Genomic DNA, 18920 nt, shown 5'->3' with positions numbered 1-18920 from the left:
AAATGTTAGGTATTTTTCCATTATTGGGGCAACACTTCTAACATGCTAGCATGCACATGCAATGATTGCACAGTGGTTAGCCCTGAAGCAGTTGTTTTGAAAGAGAAATAAACACATTAAAAAGCATGTTTCTAAATATCCTTCTTATCAAGACTGACTTCACTTTAAAGCATGGTTAGATTTTTATGTCATGATAACATTATCTCGATTTTTTAACAAAGACTCTACACAAAAAATGTGTTAAATGGATAGACTTTCCTTGCTGCACAGTGGGAGTTGGTAGTCAAACATCCAAACACATAACAGAAAAGTCCCGTAATAATAATAAATGTGGCTCGAACCCAACCAGTGTGTTAACAAGTGTGCGACCATAAAAAACAAAGTAGTAAACAACAAATGGAACTGCAGGTCATAACAGGCAATAGCAGGACTCATGAAAATATCACTAACCAAACAACTTTTGAGCTGTTTCTGAAAATTTAAAACATATGGTTATTTTCATGCGGTTCACTTATGTCATATATCAAAAAAACAATTCAGTTGCTCAACAGACCTTTGGTCATCAGTTGCTTCAGATAATTACCTTCTTTACTATTCTTTGGCTCCAATTAAAAACAAGTCAGCTCACTAAATAACACTGAATTATCATCTCACTTCCGCTCTACCTCCTCCTATTAAATTTAACTTCCCTTACAGTTCAGCAACCTGTTTATCATCAATTGTCCACATTCACCTTACAACTTTTAATATGGTCCTTCAGAAAAGTAACATTCAATTTAAATCTCATCTGCGGGTTTCTGTATACAATTTCATAATTATGATGGACAGGAAAATAAGTGTGTGGTACACACAACAGCAGCAGGTGTGAGATCGTTGCGAGCACGTGCTAAGATTGTAAGCACTCATTAGAAGTGTTGCCCCAATAACGGAAAAGTACCAGATTTTATAATCTGTATTATTCAATGCTATAGGTCTCCACATTTTTACCTCCTCTTTATTTCCATTTTTAAATATAAATTCTAAATATCCTGAACATATCTCTGTATCTTTAATTCCAGTTTCTAACCATTCATTCATAACTTCTATAAAAAATATATTTTTTGCCACTCTTTCTTTATACATACCATTTTCAATTCCATTTAGTCCTGTTGCAGAATTCATGTTAATACATTTTAGATTTTCATTCAATTCTTTCATAGTTATTTTTTTCTAAACAATCATTATCTTTATTTAATTTTTCACCTTTATAAATTTGTTCTGGTTTCTTCTCTTTTAACAAATAATTTCAATCCATATGCTTTATTTTGTATATTCCTTCTTATTTACTTGCCTTCCTTATTCTTTAATTATCTTATTTTCCTTTTTTATTATTTTACTCAAATATGGTGCTGCCTCTTCTTTCTTTCCTTGTAAACAATATTTTTGTTTATATAACAAATTGTTAATTTATTTGATTCATTTTATATATTTCTCTTTCTTTTCATAAAGGAATTTTTCTTCTCTAATATGCCTCTGAATGTTTCTTGACTTTATATCTTATACCTCTCTTTTTCTTTTTTCTTTTCTTCCTTATACATTCTAAAAATACTTTTTTTGTATTTCTCTTTAAAATGAAGCCACCAAACAGTCCAATTGTCATAAAACTCTCATATTCACATGACTGTTCAATAATTCCACAAATTATTTTTCTCTTCTAAATCTACGTCCTTTTCATTAATTATTTTTATTCCTTCTCCTATTCTTATATGTTCTTCATTTTGCTGTACGTTTAAGCCATATGGCCACATGATCTGAAACTCCAGCATACTTGATTCCTTTTCTAACTTTTAAACTATCAGATATTAAAAAAATAATTAATTTCTGTCCTAATTTCATTTTGTAGGTCCAGTGGTTATTTTCCCATACAATTAACTTTCCACTTCTCATAATTTCTTTAACCATTTTGACATTACAAGTGCTCTTATTTTTTCTTAAATTACAATTAAAATCACTCACCATAATATCCATATTTACACATATTCAAGAATATTTTTAAACATCATTTCTCTCTGTTTTTGTTACACATGCTTATAAAGCTATAATTCTATACAGATATATTTTTCTTCTCAAGTCTATTAATGAAATTTGTCTTTGTTCCACGATGGTTACATCTAATATTTTAATGCTTTCTTGACATAATATACATATGTCCAAGAACATTTCTTTGCCCATATTCCAAACTGCCACACCATTCCAAAGTTTTTCAGTTTGTTTCTTTCGTTCTCTCTTAATATAATATCTTCTAAAACAATAATATGTGCATCTACTGCAGCACACCATTGTAATATACATATTCTCCTCTTAAGATTTTTCATATCATTCACATTTAAAGCTAATATTTTCAGCTTTTAAGAGCAGTTAATATATTAAATTTTGTATCCCTTCCCATTCTTATTTTCTCTAAGCATTATATTTTTGAATTTTCTTTTCCTTTCTTTAACTTTTTTCCCTATCAAATTCTTTTTTATTTCTTACTGTACACCAGTAAGCTTCTTCCTCACTTGTCTTCTCTGTTTCTTTTTCCTTGTTACTTTCTTTAACCTCATGTACAACCTCTTTCTCACTCACATATTCTTGCACATTTTCTTGTATAACACATTCTTCTTTCTCCTGTTTAACTTCATTTTCATTTTCTTGCACATTCATTATACATTCTAGCTATGAATGACCAATATTGCCACATTTTTTGTGCTTTAAATTACATGTTTTTGCATTATGACTTGTTTTACCACATAAATAACATATTTTTTATCACATTCATTGATTAAATTATAATTTTTTATCACAAAAATAACAAGTCTTTGGTGGACCCCTGTATATCTCAAAACAAAAAGTTATGTACTCGCCATAATGTTACATGTATGCAGTCCATCTCGCCTCACATTCTTACCCATGGATTCGGAGCCGAACCTCGGCTCTGACTCGGCCATACTCTAGCTCAAAGTCTTTCAATTTGGCTGGGCTAAGAGGTATCCCATACTGCCCTGCTCCCTTTCCCCAGATCTTGTTTGTTGCAAGCTCAATCACACAATCACTCCCCCTCATCCACATGACACAAAAGAAGGAAAAAACATTCCAATAATAAAAGGAGTACTGAAACCAGAACTAACCTTTAGGTTCTCCAGGATGGGGGATGGAGGGGGGGGGTTAGTAAGAATGTGAGGCGAGATGGACTACATACATCGAACGTTATGGTGAGTACATAACTTGTTGATGTTATGTAGTCCAGTCTCGCCTACATTCTTACCCGTGGGACAGCGTCCCCAGCACCTGAACTTTCGGAAGCTCAGTGGAAAATACTCCTGAGCACTGTGGAACCAAAGGAAGATCTGCCTCTGGATACAAAATCCAATCTGTAGTGAGTAATAAAGATGTGAGGAGATGCCCATGTAGCTGCAGCACAAATATCATCCATAGACATCCTGGCCTGAAATGCTGTAGAGGTAGACATAGATCGGGTAGAATGAGCCTTCACTCTAAAATTACGATCCCTCATAAAATCCTCCAAGGCCAGCTTCGAGAGAAAAATTGCACAGGACACCAAAGACAATCATAAGGCTTTTTTCAGTTAAGTTAGAAACCTGGGATGCAACTCCCAGACTTGTTCTGAGTTGATTCTAAACGACAAAAAATACACTGAACCCACAGACATCGCCAATATCCTGGCAGACAGGTTCAGTGCAAACTTCTCCACCCCCTCCCCCCCAAAAGAGCAAGTATCTATCCCGGCAGAGGGCTGCCTCCAAAACATCTCAGATGCTGAGGTGAAGGCTGCCCTCTCCAAAGCAAAAAACACTGTTTCCATGGGACCAGATGGCGTCCCAGGTTGCGTCCTACATGAAATACAAGAGGAACTAATCCCTCAAATAAAACAGCTATACAATCTCAGCCTCACTACAGGATATGTGCCCACAGAATGGCGTACAGCAACAGTGGTCCCGCTCCACAAAGGTGGAGCCTCTACGGACCCTGGAAACTATCGCCCCATAAGCCTGACTAGCTTAGTCTGCAAGGCTATGGAGAGGATCATCATGGAGCTCATAAACAAAGACACTGGGGACCTACAGACACTAGATCCTACCCAGTTCAGCTTTGTCAAGGGCAGATCCTGCCTTTTGAACCTGGTTGACTTCTTTGAAACAGTCACCAAAGCCATAGATGAAGGGAAGGTAGTCCACACAGCCTATCTGGACCTTGCAAAGGCATTTGACACAATACCCCACTCGGGCATCATAGATAAGCTATCCAACTTAAATATAACCCCCTATGTCACAAGATGGGTCGCAAACTGGCTCAAAGACAGAACCCACAGAGTGAGAGTTGCTGGAGCCATGTCAGACTCGAAACCGGTCACAAGTGGCGTCCCACAGGGTTCTGTCCTGGGACCACTCTTGTTCGGTATATACATTTCCGAGGTACAGGCAAACGTGGGAGGACTATGGCTCACCAAGTTCAGAGCGACTGCAAACTGGGCGCCATAATCAACTCTCCAGCTGACACAAACATCCTTCAAAAAGGTCTCACAGAGACAGATAACTGGTGCCAGCGCCATGGTTTAAAGCTAAATGCCAAAAAATGTATAGTCATACCCTTTGGCAAAAAGTGTGCCCACAAATTACCACATAGGCGGAAACCCATTAAGTACAGAGAAAGTTATTAGGGACCTGGGGACCCAAGTTGATAGCAATCTCTCCTTTGAAAACCACATTGCCAAAGTGGTTAGAAAGACCTTCTACATAGCCCACCTCATCATGAAGGGTTTCACATCTAGATCAAGGGAGGTAATCCTGCCTTTATTCATCCCTCATCAGGCCCATCATAGAATACAATGCCCCTTTTGGGATGTACCTTACCCGACACCTGCAGCAATTAGAAAGACCCCAAAAGTATCTCACCAAGAGGATCAAGGGTCTCAAACAGATGCCATATGCTGCTCGGTTAAAAAAACTCCAGCTCTACTCAGTTGCATACCGCCTACTTCGAGGCGATCTATGCCTGACATACAAAGCTATGTCAAATCCAGAATTAATGGACATGCTCCACCTCAGTAAATCTAAATCTCTTAGAGCCACACGCTCGAGGGACTTGAACCTCAGCACAGACATAAATAGAACTTGCTGGAGGGACAGGTTCATAACCCAGAGGCTCCCTTCGCTCTGGAATAGAATTCCAGTTCATGTGAGGCAGAGCACCTCACTGAATCTCTTCAAGAAGAATCTCGATAAGTGGATGGGGGAATCGTAGGTTTGTCCCAGGGATTACTCCCGTGTCACTATTAGGCAGAGGCACAGTAAACTAAACCTTAAAAAGGGCACAGTATACTCAAATCAAGGGGTGGCGTAAGCCATACAGAATCGGGCTAGGCTTATAATTGCCCCAGGGCAGATAGCCTAGTATGAACCTATGAACCTATAAATCCTTACCACCTGAGGCATAAATGAAGGAAATACAACTAGAGATCCATCTAGACAAAGTCACTTTGGAAACAGGAGACCCAATTTTGTTTTCTGAAAATGAGACAAACAGCTGGTCTGATTTGCTAAGATCCTTCGTTCTACGTAAATAAAAGCACAACTGCCTGTGAACATCCAACTGGTGAAATTTGAATTCTGCCCTATTAGAGAACTCTGGAAAAAATACGGGCAGTTCAATGGATTGGTTGAGATTACTAACCGAAGCCACTTTTGGCATAAAGGAAGGGTTTGGTCAGAGGGAAACCCTGTCCCTGTGAAAAATCAAGTAAGGCGGTCTTATTGACAAGGCTTGGAGCTCTGAGACATGTCTGGCTGAAGTGATGGTTACCAGGAAGATCGTTTTCCACATCAAATATTTCATGTCACAAGTAGCTGCAGGCTCAAAGGGGGAAGTGGTGAGGCATTGTAGCACAAAATTTAGATCCCAAGGCATAACCGGTTCAAAGACTGGAGGGCGAAGCAGCACAGTGCCCATCAAAAATACCTTACAAAGTCTATGTGCCATTAAACTGGGTTCATTGGCAATGTGAAAAGTGGAAATAGCTGCCAACTGGACCTTTATGGTAGTGGCTGCTGAACCTTGATTGAAAACCATGGAAAGAAATTCGAGAACTGAAGAGATCAGGGCTGTATAAGGATCAATTTGCCTTGCATGAGCGCATATGGAGAATCTTTTCCATTTACTGGAATAAATCTTCCTGGTCGAAGTCTTATGGGAAGAAGATAGAATATGAACCACTTCCAGAGAAAAACGATGAGACCTGATCAGTGATGGAAGTGGAGTAGCCCGGCTGTCAACCGGAGGGTTTGAAGAGAGGGATGGAACTGCCCTGACATGTGAGTCAGTAGGTCTGGCTGTGGGTCCAGAATCCAGGGTGTGTCCATAACACAGGGATGGAGAAAGGGGAAACAAATTTGACAAGGCCAGTGTGGAGCAATCAGAGTCATTTTGCTTCCCAATGATTGTGCTTTCTGAATAACCTTTGTCAGCAGAGGAACAGGAGGGAAGGCATACAGTAGACCGGGGGGGGGGCAATCGTGGACGAGAGCGTCCCTGGGTGACTCCCCCTGAGGGGGGAATAAGAGTGAAGTAGCTGCTGCACTTTGTACTGAGGGGACTGGCAAATGGGTCGCAGCAAGGCTGACCACATCTACGCAAAATCTGCTCCGCAACTTGACTGTTCAGGGACCACTCGTGAGGCATAAGAACAGCTCTGCTCAACCTGTCAGCGATCACGCTGGACTTCCCTGGAATGTGCGTTGCTACAAGAAAACGTTGGGAAGACACTGCCCACTGCCACACTCGCATGGCCTCTCTGCAAAGGGGATAAGATCTGGTTCCACCTTGTTTGTTCAGATACCATACCACCGACATATTGTCTGAGTGGATCGCAATAGTCCTGAGAGGAAGAAAGCTCTGAAGTGCTTGCAACGCTAGTAGCACTGCTCTCATCTCCAAGATATTGATATGCAGATGTATCTCGTGTTCTTGCCACATGCCTTGGACTGTTCTGCCGAGATAATGCCCCCCCACCCCATCTGGGAGGCATCCGTGGTCACTGTGGCAACAGGAGGGGGTGGAACGAAGGGTTTCCCCACATTGAGGTTGCTGGTGTGTAGCCACCAGCGTAGATACTGCTTGAACCTGTCTGTGATCATTATGAGATGAGAAAGCGGCATATTTTGTAGAGACCACTGGGCGAAGAGCATTCACTGAAGGAGCCTCATGTGTAGCCTTGCAAGAGGGACCAGCATAATTGTTGAGGCCATCGTTCGTAACAATTTGAGAACTGTTTTTGCCTTCACTTTCTTTAAAGGGAGCAACCCGTTTACTTGTTGTTGCAAACCTTGAATCCTTTCTTGAGGTAAAAACGCCCTCATGAGCACGGTGTCTAACTCGGCGCCTATAAAGGTGACACGCTGTGAGGGTGACAAGGTAGACTTTTCCCAGTTAGAGTGACACCCAGTTCTTGACACAGATTGATCGTGGCATCTCTGGTCTGTAGTAGTAGATGCCTGGTGGTAGCAGAGAGGAGCCAGTCATCCAGGTACGGAAACACTTGGAATCCCTGACATCTCAAGTGAGCTGTCACCACTGCCATACATTTGGTGAACACCCTGGGGGCTGTGGTGAGACCAAAGGGCAGGGCTCAAAATTGAAAATGACTGGCTCCCAGCCGGAAGCGTAGGTGACTTCTGGATGTCCTGTCCATTTTTATATGGAGGTTCAAGCGGCTGAGATCCAAGATGGGTCTCAGGTCCCCTGTTCTTTTTGGCACCAAAAAGAATCTGGAGTAAGTTCCTAATCTGATCTGGTCTGAGGGGACATGCTGGATGGCTCCTTTTTCTAGCAGCTTTTGAATTTCTGAAGCTGCAGAATCCCTTTGATTGGGTGGAACATCTAGGATTCTTTTGATTGGCGGGGGGGGGGGGGTTGGAATGTGATATCCTCCGGAAATAATTTTTAATACCCACTGGTCCTGAGTGATGTGCTGCCAGGCTTCTAGGTATAGTGAGATGCGACCCCCGACTGGCTCTGGAGAAGCGCAGTCATGCCTCCCATCAGGAGCGCTGGTGGGAAGGACCACGAAAGGAGTCGCGGTCTCCCTGGTTACGTGGGCCTCCTCTGCCTCTAGGGTGACATCTACCTGAGTTGCCACCCCCTCTCCTGCCCCTGGAGGGGGATTCACTTTGTGCATCAGGGAAAAATCTGTGCGATTTCTTGAACCACATTTTCCCACCCTTCTGACTCTTGGGCTAGGTCAAGAAGGCATGGAAAAACGGACTCCCACGGCAAACAGGGTCTTGCTCACACCTAGTGAGAGTGTCTTTCACCTTGGTTCCGAACAAGGAGGAACCATCAAAAGGGGCGTGGGTGAATGTAGACTTAAAGGTCTTCACGAAATTACAAAGGCACATCCAGAAGTGTCTCCTGAGAGAGAGTCCGGAACTCGCTGCCCTACTCGCTCCTTTGGCTGCATAGGAGATCAGCCTCATGGAGGAGTTAGCTACAGAATTTAAGGTAGACATCTGAACATTGACTTTGAGCCACTGCGTCAGATATGTTACCTTGCAGAGTATCTCCAAGCTCTTTCAGGAGATCTCTTTGGAGCCTTGTAAAATGTGATAAGTAATTCAGCGACCGCAGAGTAAAGGCCGCTGAAGAAAACATATGCTTCCCATACCGGTCCATGGTCCTAGAGTCCTTGTTAGGGGGATGGATGGTAGATGAAGTCTCAGCCAGTTCCTTCTTGGTGGCAGCTGCCACCACCATGGCATCTACTGGGACGCCTTTCGTAAGAAAGTCTTTGTCAGCAGGGGTGGACAGATATTTGTTGGGTCTCCTGGGGACTGGTTCCACAGTATCAGGGATTTCCCACACCCTACGACAAACCAAATCCAGGAGTTCGTCGAAGGGTGGAGAGACCCAAGAGGTGGAAGGCTGAGCCCCACAGGCCTTCAGGAACACTGACTCCTCTTCAGAAGGGGGTTTTGAGGGCCAGTTGCCTCTCTGTTTCAAGATCTCTAGGATATCAGAAAATGAGATATCCTCAGAAGACGACTTGGGGGACCCCTCTGATTCCTCGAGGTCAGTGTCTGATGTGAGAGACTCTTCCTGGGAGTCTAAATGCTTCCTCTTGCACGTTCTTCTTCTGGGGGGCTCCTTAGGCACAAACTCTGGTGAGCCCTCAGAAAATGGGGGACCACTCATGGGTGTCTCCTGAGGTCTTGGGTCTCTGCTGTCCAAAGATAGAGGGCGATCAGAGACTGTTACCGGGGCTGGAGGGGGAAGAGTGTCAGAACTGTATGATGCAGCTGAGGATCTAGCCAGCACGCTCCGCATGACCTCGAAAGCTGGTCCCCCCCAGTTCCGAAGATCGACTAACCGTGGAATCTCTCGGAGCAGAGGGGACAAGGTCCGAAGCCGAAGCAAGAGTCTGGCTCACTCGAGCCGAAGCACTGAGTGGAAGGCTGGGAGCCGAAGAGCGTCCCAAGGCCTCCCCTTTAGGTCCGACCGAGGAACCATGAGTCCTGGACCCTGAGGACAGAGCCAACGGGGTCGGAGCTGAGATCGGAGCCGACAAGCTGGGATGGGCCATTGGAGCCGACCTAGAAGCATCATATGGTGCCGACCGCTCTGGCTCCGAAGGCTGAGATTTGCTCAGAGGAGGATCTATCGACGATGGATGGGTGACTGGCTCCAGAGCCGACTGGGCTGGAGCCAAAAGCAATTTAGCCAGCACCAGTGATTGGAGCAGTCTCTGCACCACTCTATCCACATCTACATCAGAGAGTGCCCTGGAGGACCTAGAGGACAAGGTGGGAGATCTAGACCTCCTCTCAGAAGGAGACCTGTGAGGAGGAGAGACCGGTCTAAAAACTGGAGACCGGCTCCGAACTAGCATCTCCGTCACCGGCTCCGAAAAGCTGGGAGCCGATGTAGGTCCTGTAGCTTCAGAAACTTCCTTCGGCACCGAAGACAGTGGAGCCGAGGATGCCACAGTAGATTTGGTAACTTTCTCCGGAGGCTCCGATAGTACAGATGGATCCGGAGAACGTTTCTTTGCTTTAGATGTTTTGGTGCGAGAGGACTTAGCACTAGAAGACCTCTCCAAATCTTCCTCAAAGGAGGGTTTCAGTAGGCCCTTCAGTATCAGCTTGTTCTTCTGTTCTTGAAGAACATGAGGGCTGAACGCATGACAAAAAGCACAAGATTCCAGAAGGTGTATAGCCCCCAAACAATAAACACATACTGAATGCCCATCGGTAATAGACATCTTGTACCCACATTTACTACACTTCTTGAAGCCCAAAGGCTTATGTTCTTTAGTATCTTTAGACATAGTAGGCAGGATACTAAATACGACACCACAGACTGACCAGCAAAAAGCGCGGAAACGATAACTAAAACTACAGACAACACACCAGGACCTCTAACTCAAATGGTCCTGAAGGACAAACAACACTAAGAAGGACTAGGTCATCTAACTTAAATGGTCCTAGCCCAGAGGGGATAGGCACCTAAGCACAAGACAAACACAGAAGGGAAACAGACAACCAAGGGAGGACTAGGTCCTCTAACTGAAACGGGCCTAGCCCATAGGGAGATAGCTGACGGGATACCAGTAAAGTAGATAAAAAGAAACAGAAGGAGTGCAAAACTGCTTAACAACCACAACACACACGCACACACAGCTATGAAAATAGCTTTTGGAGCAAAATATTAGTCAATTAAGACACAAAAGTTATACTTAGCCACAGCCAAGAGCGAGACCACGTCTGAACTTTGCGAGCGGCAAACGAGATCTGGGGAAAGGGAGCAGGGCAGTATTGGATACCTCTTAGCCCAGCCAATTGAAAGACTTCGAGCTAGAGTATGGCTGAGTTCCTAACCCACGGGAAAGAATGTAGGCGAGATTGGACTACATAACATCCCCTTTTACCATGAACATTAATAATACTAGGTACATGCATAACACTATCATTTTCCATTTTCAGTATTACTCCGTATTCTCACCCCCCCCCAGTCAATAGTCCTCTTTCATCATATATTTTTGTAGTGTCCATTACTTCTTTACATACAGTTATCAAATGTTATTTCAGGTCTTTTGCTTCAAAAATTCAGTTCTAAACTGGATCATTATTCTTTTTTGTTTGTTTGTTTGCCTGAAAAAAGCTTACCATGGATACATTTTTTTTTTTTTGTTCATATGCACCCAAACAAATTTCCATGGTCTGCTCAGTCTCAAATATCATGTCACAAAAAGTCTCATTATTAATTAAAATAAATACTCTTAGCTCTTTTATTTTGACACCCAGAGGTGCTAAGAGAGAGCCCCAAACCTCATACCTATCCAAACTTTATTCTTTTTTACAGCTCATACATACTGTATAGTTCTTTTTTGTTTCTTCTTTCTTCCTTGTTTCTTCTCCAATAGTTTGTGCATAAGTTTTTGTCTCTGGAACTTTTTCTGGCCCAGTCTCCTCCTCTCCTTCTTCTTCTTCTATTTCTTCCAAGATGTTGTTCCATGATTGCTGCTTCATTTTTTGGTTCACTTTGGTTTACCATTTCTTTCAAATAATCATCCTGCAACCCCCCCCCCCCCGACTGGAGGGTTGTAGTTATGCTTTTTCAGAGGTAACTGTCTCTCCTTCAATCTCCTGTGAAAGTTTTCCTCTGAATCCATGTCTGTTTCAGCTACAATTTCCTTTTCCTTTACAATCTCCTTTTCCTCCAATGTCACTGTTTCTCCTGCACCCACATCATCAGAAGAAAACTCGTAGCGATTCTACCATTTTGACTACATTTTTAGAAACTTTCATTCCAATTTCAGCAAAAGCTGAATCAGCCATGTTTTCTCCCTGTTTTCCAGGTCACCTGTGCACCTGGAACATGAACAGGAAGTTCACTGTGTCACAAACAAATGTTTCCCCTACTACCAACAGAAGGGGAAGTTCCCCTATGCCTTGGTTAAATTTTCCCAAAATTGATAAATAACATGGTCAACAAAGGTTTGGGGTCTGTGGGAGTATTTCTGCCTCCCCCTTAAAGAGTGCATAGAAGCTTGCCTCCCACAAAAAATACTTACTTTAAACTTTTCATTAGCTTGAGTTCCTAAAGAGTTGAACTCAACTAGTTGGGAACTTCTCAAATTGACTGTTGGGGTCTCATAGATAAAGACTTCTAGCACTCTCACCCAAGCAAGTTTAGCTAAACAAGAGTCATATTTCTGGGAGGTAAATATGTCCACTTGTGTTGCTTCTTGCAGTTTTGTCATGTTAAGGACACACATATTAATGTTCAGATGAAATACGTTGTGTCATACAGCCACTTTAGTTATGTTTGCTTACAGTATGTTATTCACTAGTAACTGAAATATCTTTACCTAATGATAATGCAAAGGAAGGACTATTTAAAAACAGAACATTATCATGCAACACCTTCTTAGGAATCCTTCCAGTAGGGAGGTACTGCATTAGTAAGTCTGGGTTTGTGATTAGACCATGTGGCATTGATCTCCATATCAAATTCTGCAGTTACAAATTGGTTGTACTTCTTCAGCACATACTGGTATATTTTACACTGTACACTACTGGCCATGCTAGTGTTCATGAAGTACCCTAGCAATTAAGATGCTACATAGTCTTCTCAAACTATGAAGAGTGTTGTGCCAGTCTTGGTAGCATTCTGTCTGATTAAGCTACATTATGTGAAATGAGTTCTATAGAGAAGACTAGTTGCTTTTATTGTAAAACAGTCTGCAGGACGTAATATTTTATGTGCATGGATTTAATGCAGATGGTTTTAATTGCTTTTTGGTACCTCTCTGCTTGTGCAACTCTAACTGCCATTCTTTTGTTCTTCTTATTCCCTGCAACATTTTTCATTGTCAGTTAGCACTGTTCTGGACTTTGCTGTATGCTTAAACTCAAATGTAAATCAGACTGGCCCTTTTTTGTTTTGTTCATTGGCATGACTTAGCTGCTTTGTGTCTATCTTATTCTGCTCCCATGCATGTTTTTTACAAAACATGCCCTTCACAAAGTAAACTCCCTTAATTTCCTGGTGGGTATTCACCAAATGAAGAATAACTGCCAGGCTCTCCTCTCAGTCTCCTCTTGGAGACAAAATTATCAAGGTCCAGTTTGTGGTGATGCCTGATTACCTATTGTGATGGTTCAAAGTTTATAAATACCTTACAGGTATTACTTCTATTATCATTCACCAGTGTAACATATATATGCGCATATATATCCCTCTCTCTCTCTCTCTCTCTCTATATATATATATATATATATGTGTGTGTGTGTGTGTGTGTGTGTGTGTAAATTTATATATACACATGGGTCTACTTCTGTTCTTCGAAAACACACTTTACCGAAGAACAGACAGCCAAACCCACTTTAGCGAAAGTACACTTAAATGAAAATGCACTTTCGCGAATAGCAGTTTAACGAAGTACGGTTAGTGGTTCTGGGATATTGTTTTAGTACAGATGCATTCATTTGTATTTGCTGTTGAGCATTTTATGGGAGGGGAATCTATAACGTTGTGAGAATGTGTTGTGTTAGATTGTGTGATCTCGGAGTTAGTATATATAAGTAGTGGGGGTGTGGGGGCACAGCACACCACATGGGGGATGCAGGGGGGCTTGCTCTCCACTGCAAAAAGTGTTTCCAGTATATATTTTTTTGTTTTTGTGGTTCGATAAACTGTTGTTCAGGAAAGTGCATTTTTGTTTAAGTGTACTTTCACTAAAGTGGATTTTACTGTTTTTCGATTAAAGTGCATTTTCGAAGAACAGAAGTAGACCCATACACATATATGCACACACAAACACACACACACACACACACACACACACACATGTATGTATATATATGTGATATTAATGTTACTAATATCAAATTTATTTAACATTTCTTTACCAGGAAAATTCAACTTGCAATGAGCCAATTTTCAGAGGAGGCCCGAGGAGAAACACTCCAGATGCATGTCTGTGTGATGTGGGAGGAAACCAGAGCCCCCAGAGGAAACCTACACGAACACAGGAAGGACATGCAGACTCCACACAGAAGGCACCCCAGCTGAGAATCAAACCGGAGAACCTCTTGCTGTGAGATGACAACACTAACCACTGCACTACTGCACTATCCAAATTAAATTAAATTAAGTTAAACAAAATTTACCAAACTACTACTTCAGAATAAATAACAGTAGATGTAAGTTTCATGAACAAAATATTAGCTTTATAACTAATGACTACCTTTGGGCATGACAGCTGCTTTGTATATATCTTATTCTGCTCCCATGCATGCTTTAGCAGCAGTGATAATGTCTAACATTTTTAGGCTTTGTGAATGTAGAATTTGTTTGTGAAGTTGCAGTTCCATCCCTTATTCTGGTGAAATTTAGTTGCATCATATTGTAACAAGTACCTGTTGAAAGAGCAATGATTGTAAATTTTATCCTCAGAAATGAGTACGAAAGAGGAGGATATATATTAAGCCATCTCAAAGTTACTATAAATATGAACAAAGGCCTGGTGCCATAGCTTCCACATTGGAGAAAAATGTACAAAAGGTATAACAGTGAATTTTGCAATCTGCTATTTTTTCAAGTTTAATTGCTGCTTATTTTCTGCAGAGCCAAGACTCTCACTATCTGGTCTCACTATTCTGAAAGGGAGCAGATATTTAGATGTAAAGGAGGAACATTGTACTTACTGCACTCCTGATGCAGCTGAGACTACTGCACAGTGGCAGAAGTGCATCAGGAAAACTTCAAAAACATTCTAATGTATCACATATAAGTAGCATCACGTATAGATATTGATAACACATGCATCGCACTGTATACAGAATACTGCTGTAAGTACAGTACACAAGAGTAACAATGCTATAGTAATTCTTAGTTGTTCAGTTACCATGCAAGGATGCATCTATTAAGCAAACATTTATTAACATCCTAGCCTAGCTTATATTACACTGAAAATGAAATATAGCAGTTGTGGTTTAAGCTGTGCATTCAAAAAAAAATGAGAATATATCACTGGAGGACCACACAATCGAGGATGGGCATGACAAGCTGATGTCAACTTGCCTAGCAAGAGGAGGAAGACAGCATAAGCTCACTGCAATAGCAGCTGTTGAGCTTCATGCTGCAAGTAGTACACATTTTACTTGGGAAGCTACCCATGTGCAGAAGTGTGCATGCATCTCCCAAAGGCAGCAGCAATTGTGGAGCTCAGAAAACTGCTGCAAGCAGATGGGAATTAAAGCACACTCACCAGTAGCAGTGCAATGCTGCATCAGCATCCTCAGTCTCTTCACTTGCCCTGAATGTGGGATGGGTTGAGCCCAGGAGAGGCTAAAATGGGTCCTGTAATCCCACTGGATGAGGAAGGAAATGGTGGTAGCTGATGGTCAGCTACTAGGAGGGAGGAAATAAAATGACAATGTCTGAGGCAGCAGGCAGGTAGAAATAAAAATAGTAATTCTTCAGTGTATTCATATGTTGTGTTGTGTAAGGACCATGGGTGGCAGGTAATATACTACTTATTTTGATCCAGACTGTTTACATTTATGTCTATATATGGCGTCACTATTTATTTTGATCCAGACTGTTTACATTTATGTCTATATATGGTGCCACTTAAGGTGCTTAGTAAAATTATGCATTGAACATTGCATTGCTCCATTGCCCATTAGGTCTCACTATTCTGCCTATGTGCCTTTATCTACCGCAGCTGAGCTCAGCTTCAATAGAAGCCAACATTTGACATTGACAAATACTTTCTTATGTTATTACCGGAAAATACAGATGTGAAAAAAAAAGATCTTTCATGACAAGTTTAAATGAGTCATTAAGCAAAAAAAGAACCGATAAATGCATTCATACAGAAATAAAACACTGGGTATATTCATATGAAAAGAGTAGTTGCCAGGCAAGTATGTCATTTCAAGGTTGACCTCTAAGATTCTCAGTACTAAAATTCACCTGTTAAATAGCATTAAAGGTTTATGTACTTTAAAGCCATTATTAGTTACCTGATGTTATTATAAAAAAGTCAGAAATTACTGTGAAACATCTGCTACATGCTTTCAAGTAGTCCGGTATGCTTTAAAGAAGCATTTTCTATAAGGAAAAATAACTATAAGCACATATAACCCTAATGAATGAACGCATTTGTTGCCAGTTTTGCATTCCAGAAACTCAAGAGCTATTTTCTTTTATATCACTTTACCACATTACAATGATGAAAATAATGTAATGTGATAAGCATATTACAATTTATTATATTTATTTAGGTAGTATTTACCAGATAGTTGTATTAGATATAAAACACCCATTTATTGCAACAAACAGTAAGGAAGCAGATTGCACAATGACAGATAAAATGCATATCATATATCAGTTTAATTTTATTTATCAATAAGTATATAATTAGTTTATTTAGTACTCACAGGCTTACCATCTGTACCAGGAGGTCCGGCTTCTCCAGGCTGTCCAGGTTGTCCTGAACTTCCCTGTCAAAATACATGTAGTAAATAAATACTTGACAAGAACAAAGACATTATAATGATTGTGTGTGCATATGCACACACGCACGTGCACACTCGCACACGAGTGCACACACACACACACACACACACACACACACACACACTTTTTTTATTTTCTACTACCTATATCAAATTGTAATCACAAATTAATTACAATCTAAGTATAAGGAGACTGTGATAAATAATTAAATACACATGATCATGGTTAACAACAGCTTACAGGAATAATGATAAAATGGTATACTATTTCCATCTTGCTTGGGTTTAGAAATTCTGCTTTGCTATTTTGAAGATGAATGAAAATGTACATTCACAAATCTGTTTTTTCACTGACAGCTTTAAGTTAAAGGCAAAATTTAGTTGGGGAAGACTGCAATAAAAACGAAAAGAAAATGTTTCAGACAGGAGGTATGGTACAGGCAAGGTAATTCCAACTACAATAATGTAATTAAATGTGTATTTGTTTTTATTTAACACAATGTTTTCAACAATGTGATGACAATGAAAATACATATTGTTATCATGATTAAAGAGATTAAGACTCAAATAAGCATACCTTGCCAGACATGGATGATTTCTAGTAATGATTATAGTAACATTTTACTTTAAAATGTAGATTCAGTCAATGAATGTAAATGTTTCGGATATAATTCAAATGTACAAAAAATGGGAGATGTCATAATTTAGATGCTACTCACCAGTCAAGACCATTCAATATGGAATAAACCACTCAGAAATAATACTAAAAATTTCAGATTTGATAGAATGAACAAACAGCCTGTTCTTGTTTTCATTACTAAGATTGTAACAGCAGTTAAAGCTGCTTCTTTTAAATGTTCCTTTTAATAGCTCCCCATTTAATCACCTGATGAAATTAACCAACAGCAACAAGGAAACATAAGAAAAATATTAGGCAAGTGATTAGAGGGATCATAAGATGCTTAGCCATATGCACTTTTATTTAGGCAGACTTAAAAGTTCTTGACACCTTTTTCAATAAAAGTTTGCAAGCCTGGGATTTTTGAAGAAGAACTGATTCAGCGCCAAGCTAAGGGTCTGGCTTGGCTCTTAGAGGACACTAAGAGCGAGCCAGAGCAGATGATTGGAGCAGTAGTTAGGTTAAAAATAACAAAGTCTGGAAGTCCAGTTGAGATTATAAATAAATAAACAAACAAACAAAACAAAACAAAACAAAAAAACTACAGTTACAGCCAAACAAACATTGACATTGCCAGCATTGATTCAAATGAACAAATGTAGACAATACATTCCTTACACTTCCTAACAGCTTGCACCCAGCCATTCTCTTCACTGTCAAGCTACATGGCTGCTGACAAGGAAAAAATGGGAAAAAAGGTTGTAATAAGCTCAACATATAGGTACACCAATTGGTATGCAGCAAAATAAACATTGCTTTGGCTAGTAAAAAAAAAAATGTGGTCTAATAATGATTTAGTGCACAGTAATTTCACCACACTTTGCTACAAATGGTAAAAAGCCTTCTGAACTGCTGGATCATGGTAGCTTTATGTAAGAAAAACGAAGTTATGTCTTACCATAATGTTCCATCTGTGTTATTGATCTTCATTCATTCATTACTGATGGGTTATCAGTTCTGTCCTCGGAACCGAGCCGGCCAATATCAAGCTCGTGTCAGCCAAAAACTCTAGAGCCAAGGTCCTACCCAGAATGCTCTGCTCTGCTCCCTATTACCTCAGATTGAGTTTGCAAGTTGACAGATAAAAGTAGAGGTTACCTCTGGTCATAACAGACCTACAAGAAAGGAATACATGAGATCACCCTAGTACCTCCGGAAGGGGTGAGAAGTAATGAATGAATGAAGACCAACAAAATAGATGGAACGTTATGCTAAGACATTACTTCTTTATCTGATGTTGTTAATCTTCGTTCATTCCTTATTGATGGGACAGAGTCCCCAGCTATCTGTATTCCTGAGTGGACCAAATGCAGCACCATGGAGCCAAAGGAAGCTCTACCTCTGGAGACCAAGTCCAATTTGTAATGAAGAATAAAGGTATGAGGTTTGGCCCAAGTTGCAGCTGAGCAAATATCATTGAGGGAAGTCTTAGCATGGAAAGCTGCTGAAGTTGCCATAGACCTTGTAGAATGTGCTTTGACTCTATGAGGCAAGGTGAGATTGTTTTTGTTGTAGATAAAGGTGATACAATTTCTCAAACATGAAGCCAATGTAACCTTTGATACAGGATGACCCCGTCTAGGTCCAGAAAAAGCCAAAAACAGTTGGTCTGATTTATGGGTAGATTTTGTTCTGTCCAGATAAAATCGTATTTGCCTATGAACATCCAAGGAGTGCAGGCA

The 18920-nt window shown here is 40.8% G+C and overlaps 1 protein-coding gene across 1 annotated transcript in view; it reads right to left on the bottom strand.

The window, feature by feature from the left end:
- The window catches only part of COL21A1 (collagen type XXI alpha 1 chain), a 4597064-nt gene that overhangs the window by 2780553 nt on the left and 1797591 nt on the right, over positions 1 to 18920 (bottom strand). The window contains exon 10 of the mRNA XM_044063368.1: positions 16482 to 16544. Within this exon, the coding sequence (XP_043919303.1) occupies positions 16482 to 16544 (63 nt within the window). The remainder of the gene's footprint in view (positions 1 to 16481; positions 16545 to 18920) is intronic.

The sequence above is a fragment of the Protopterus annectens genome, chromosome 2.part1 (genome assembly GCF_019279795.1).
Source record: "Protopterus annectens isolate FY-2018-M chromosome 2.part1, PAN1.0, whole genome shotgun sequence".
NCBI classification, from domain to species: domain Eukaryota; kingdom Metazoa; phylum Chordata; order Ceratodontiformes; family Protopteridae; genus Protopterus; species Protopterus annectens.
This window is presented reverse-complemented; position numbering and strand designations above follow the sequence as displayed.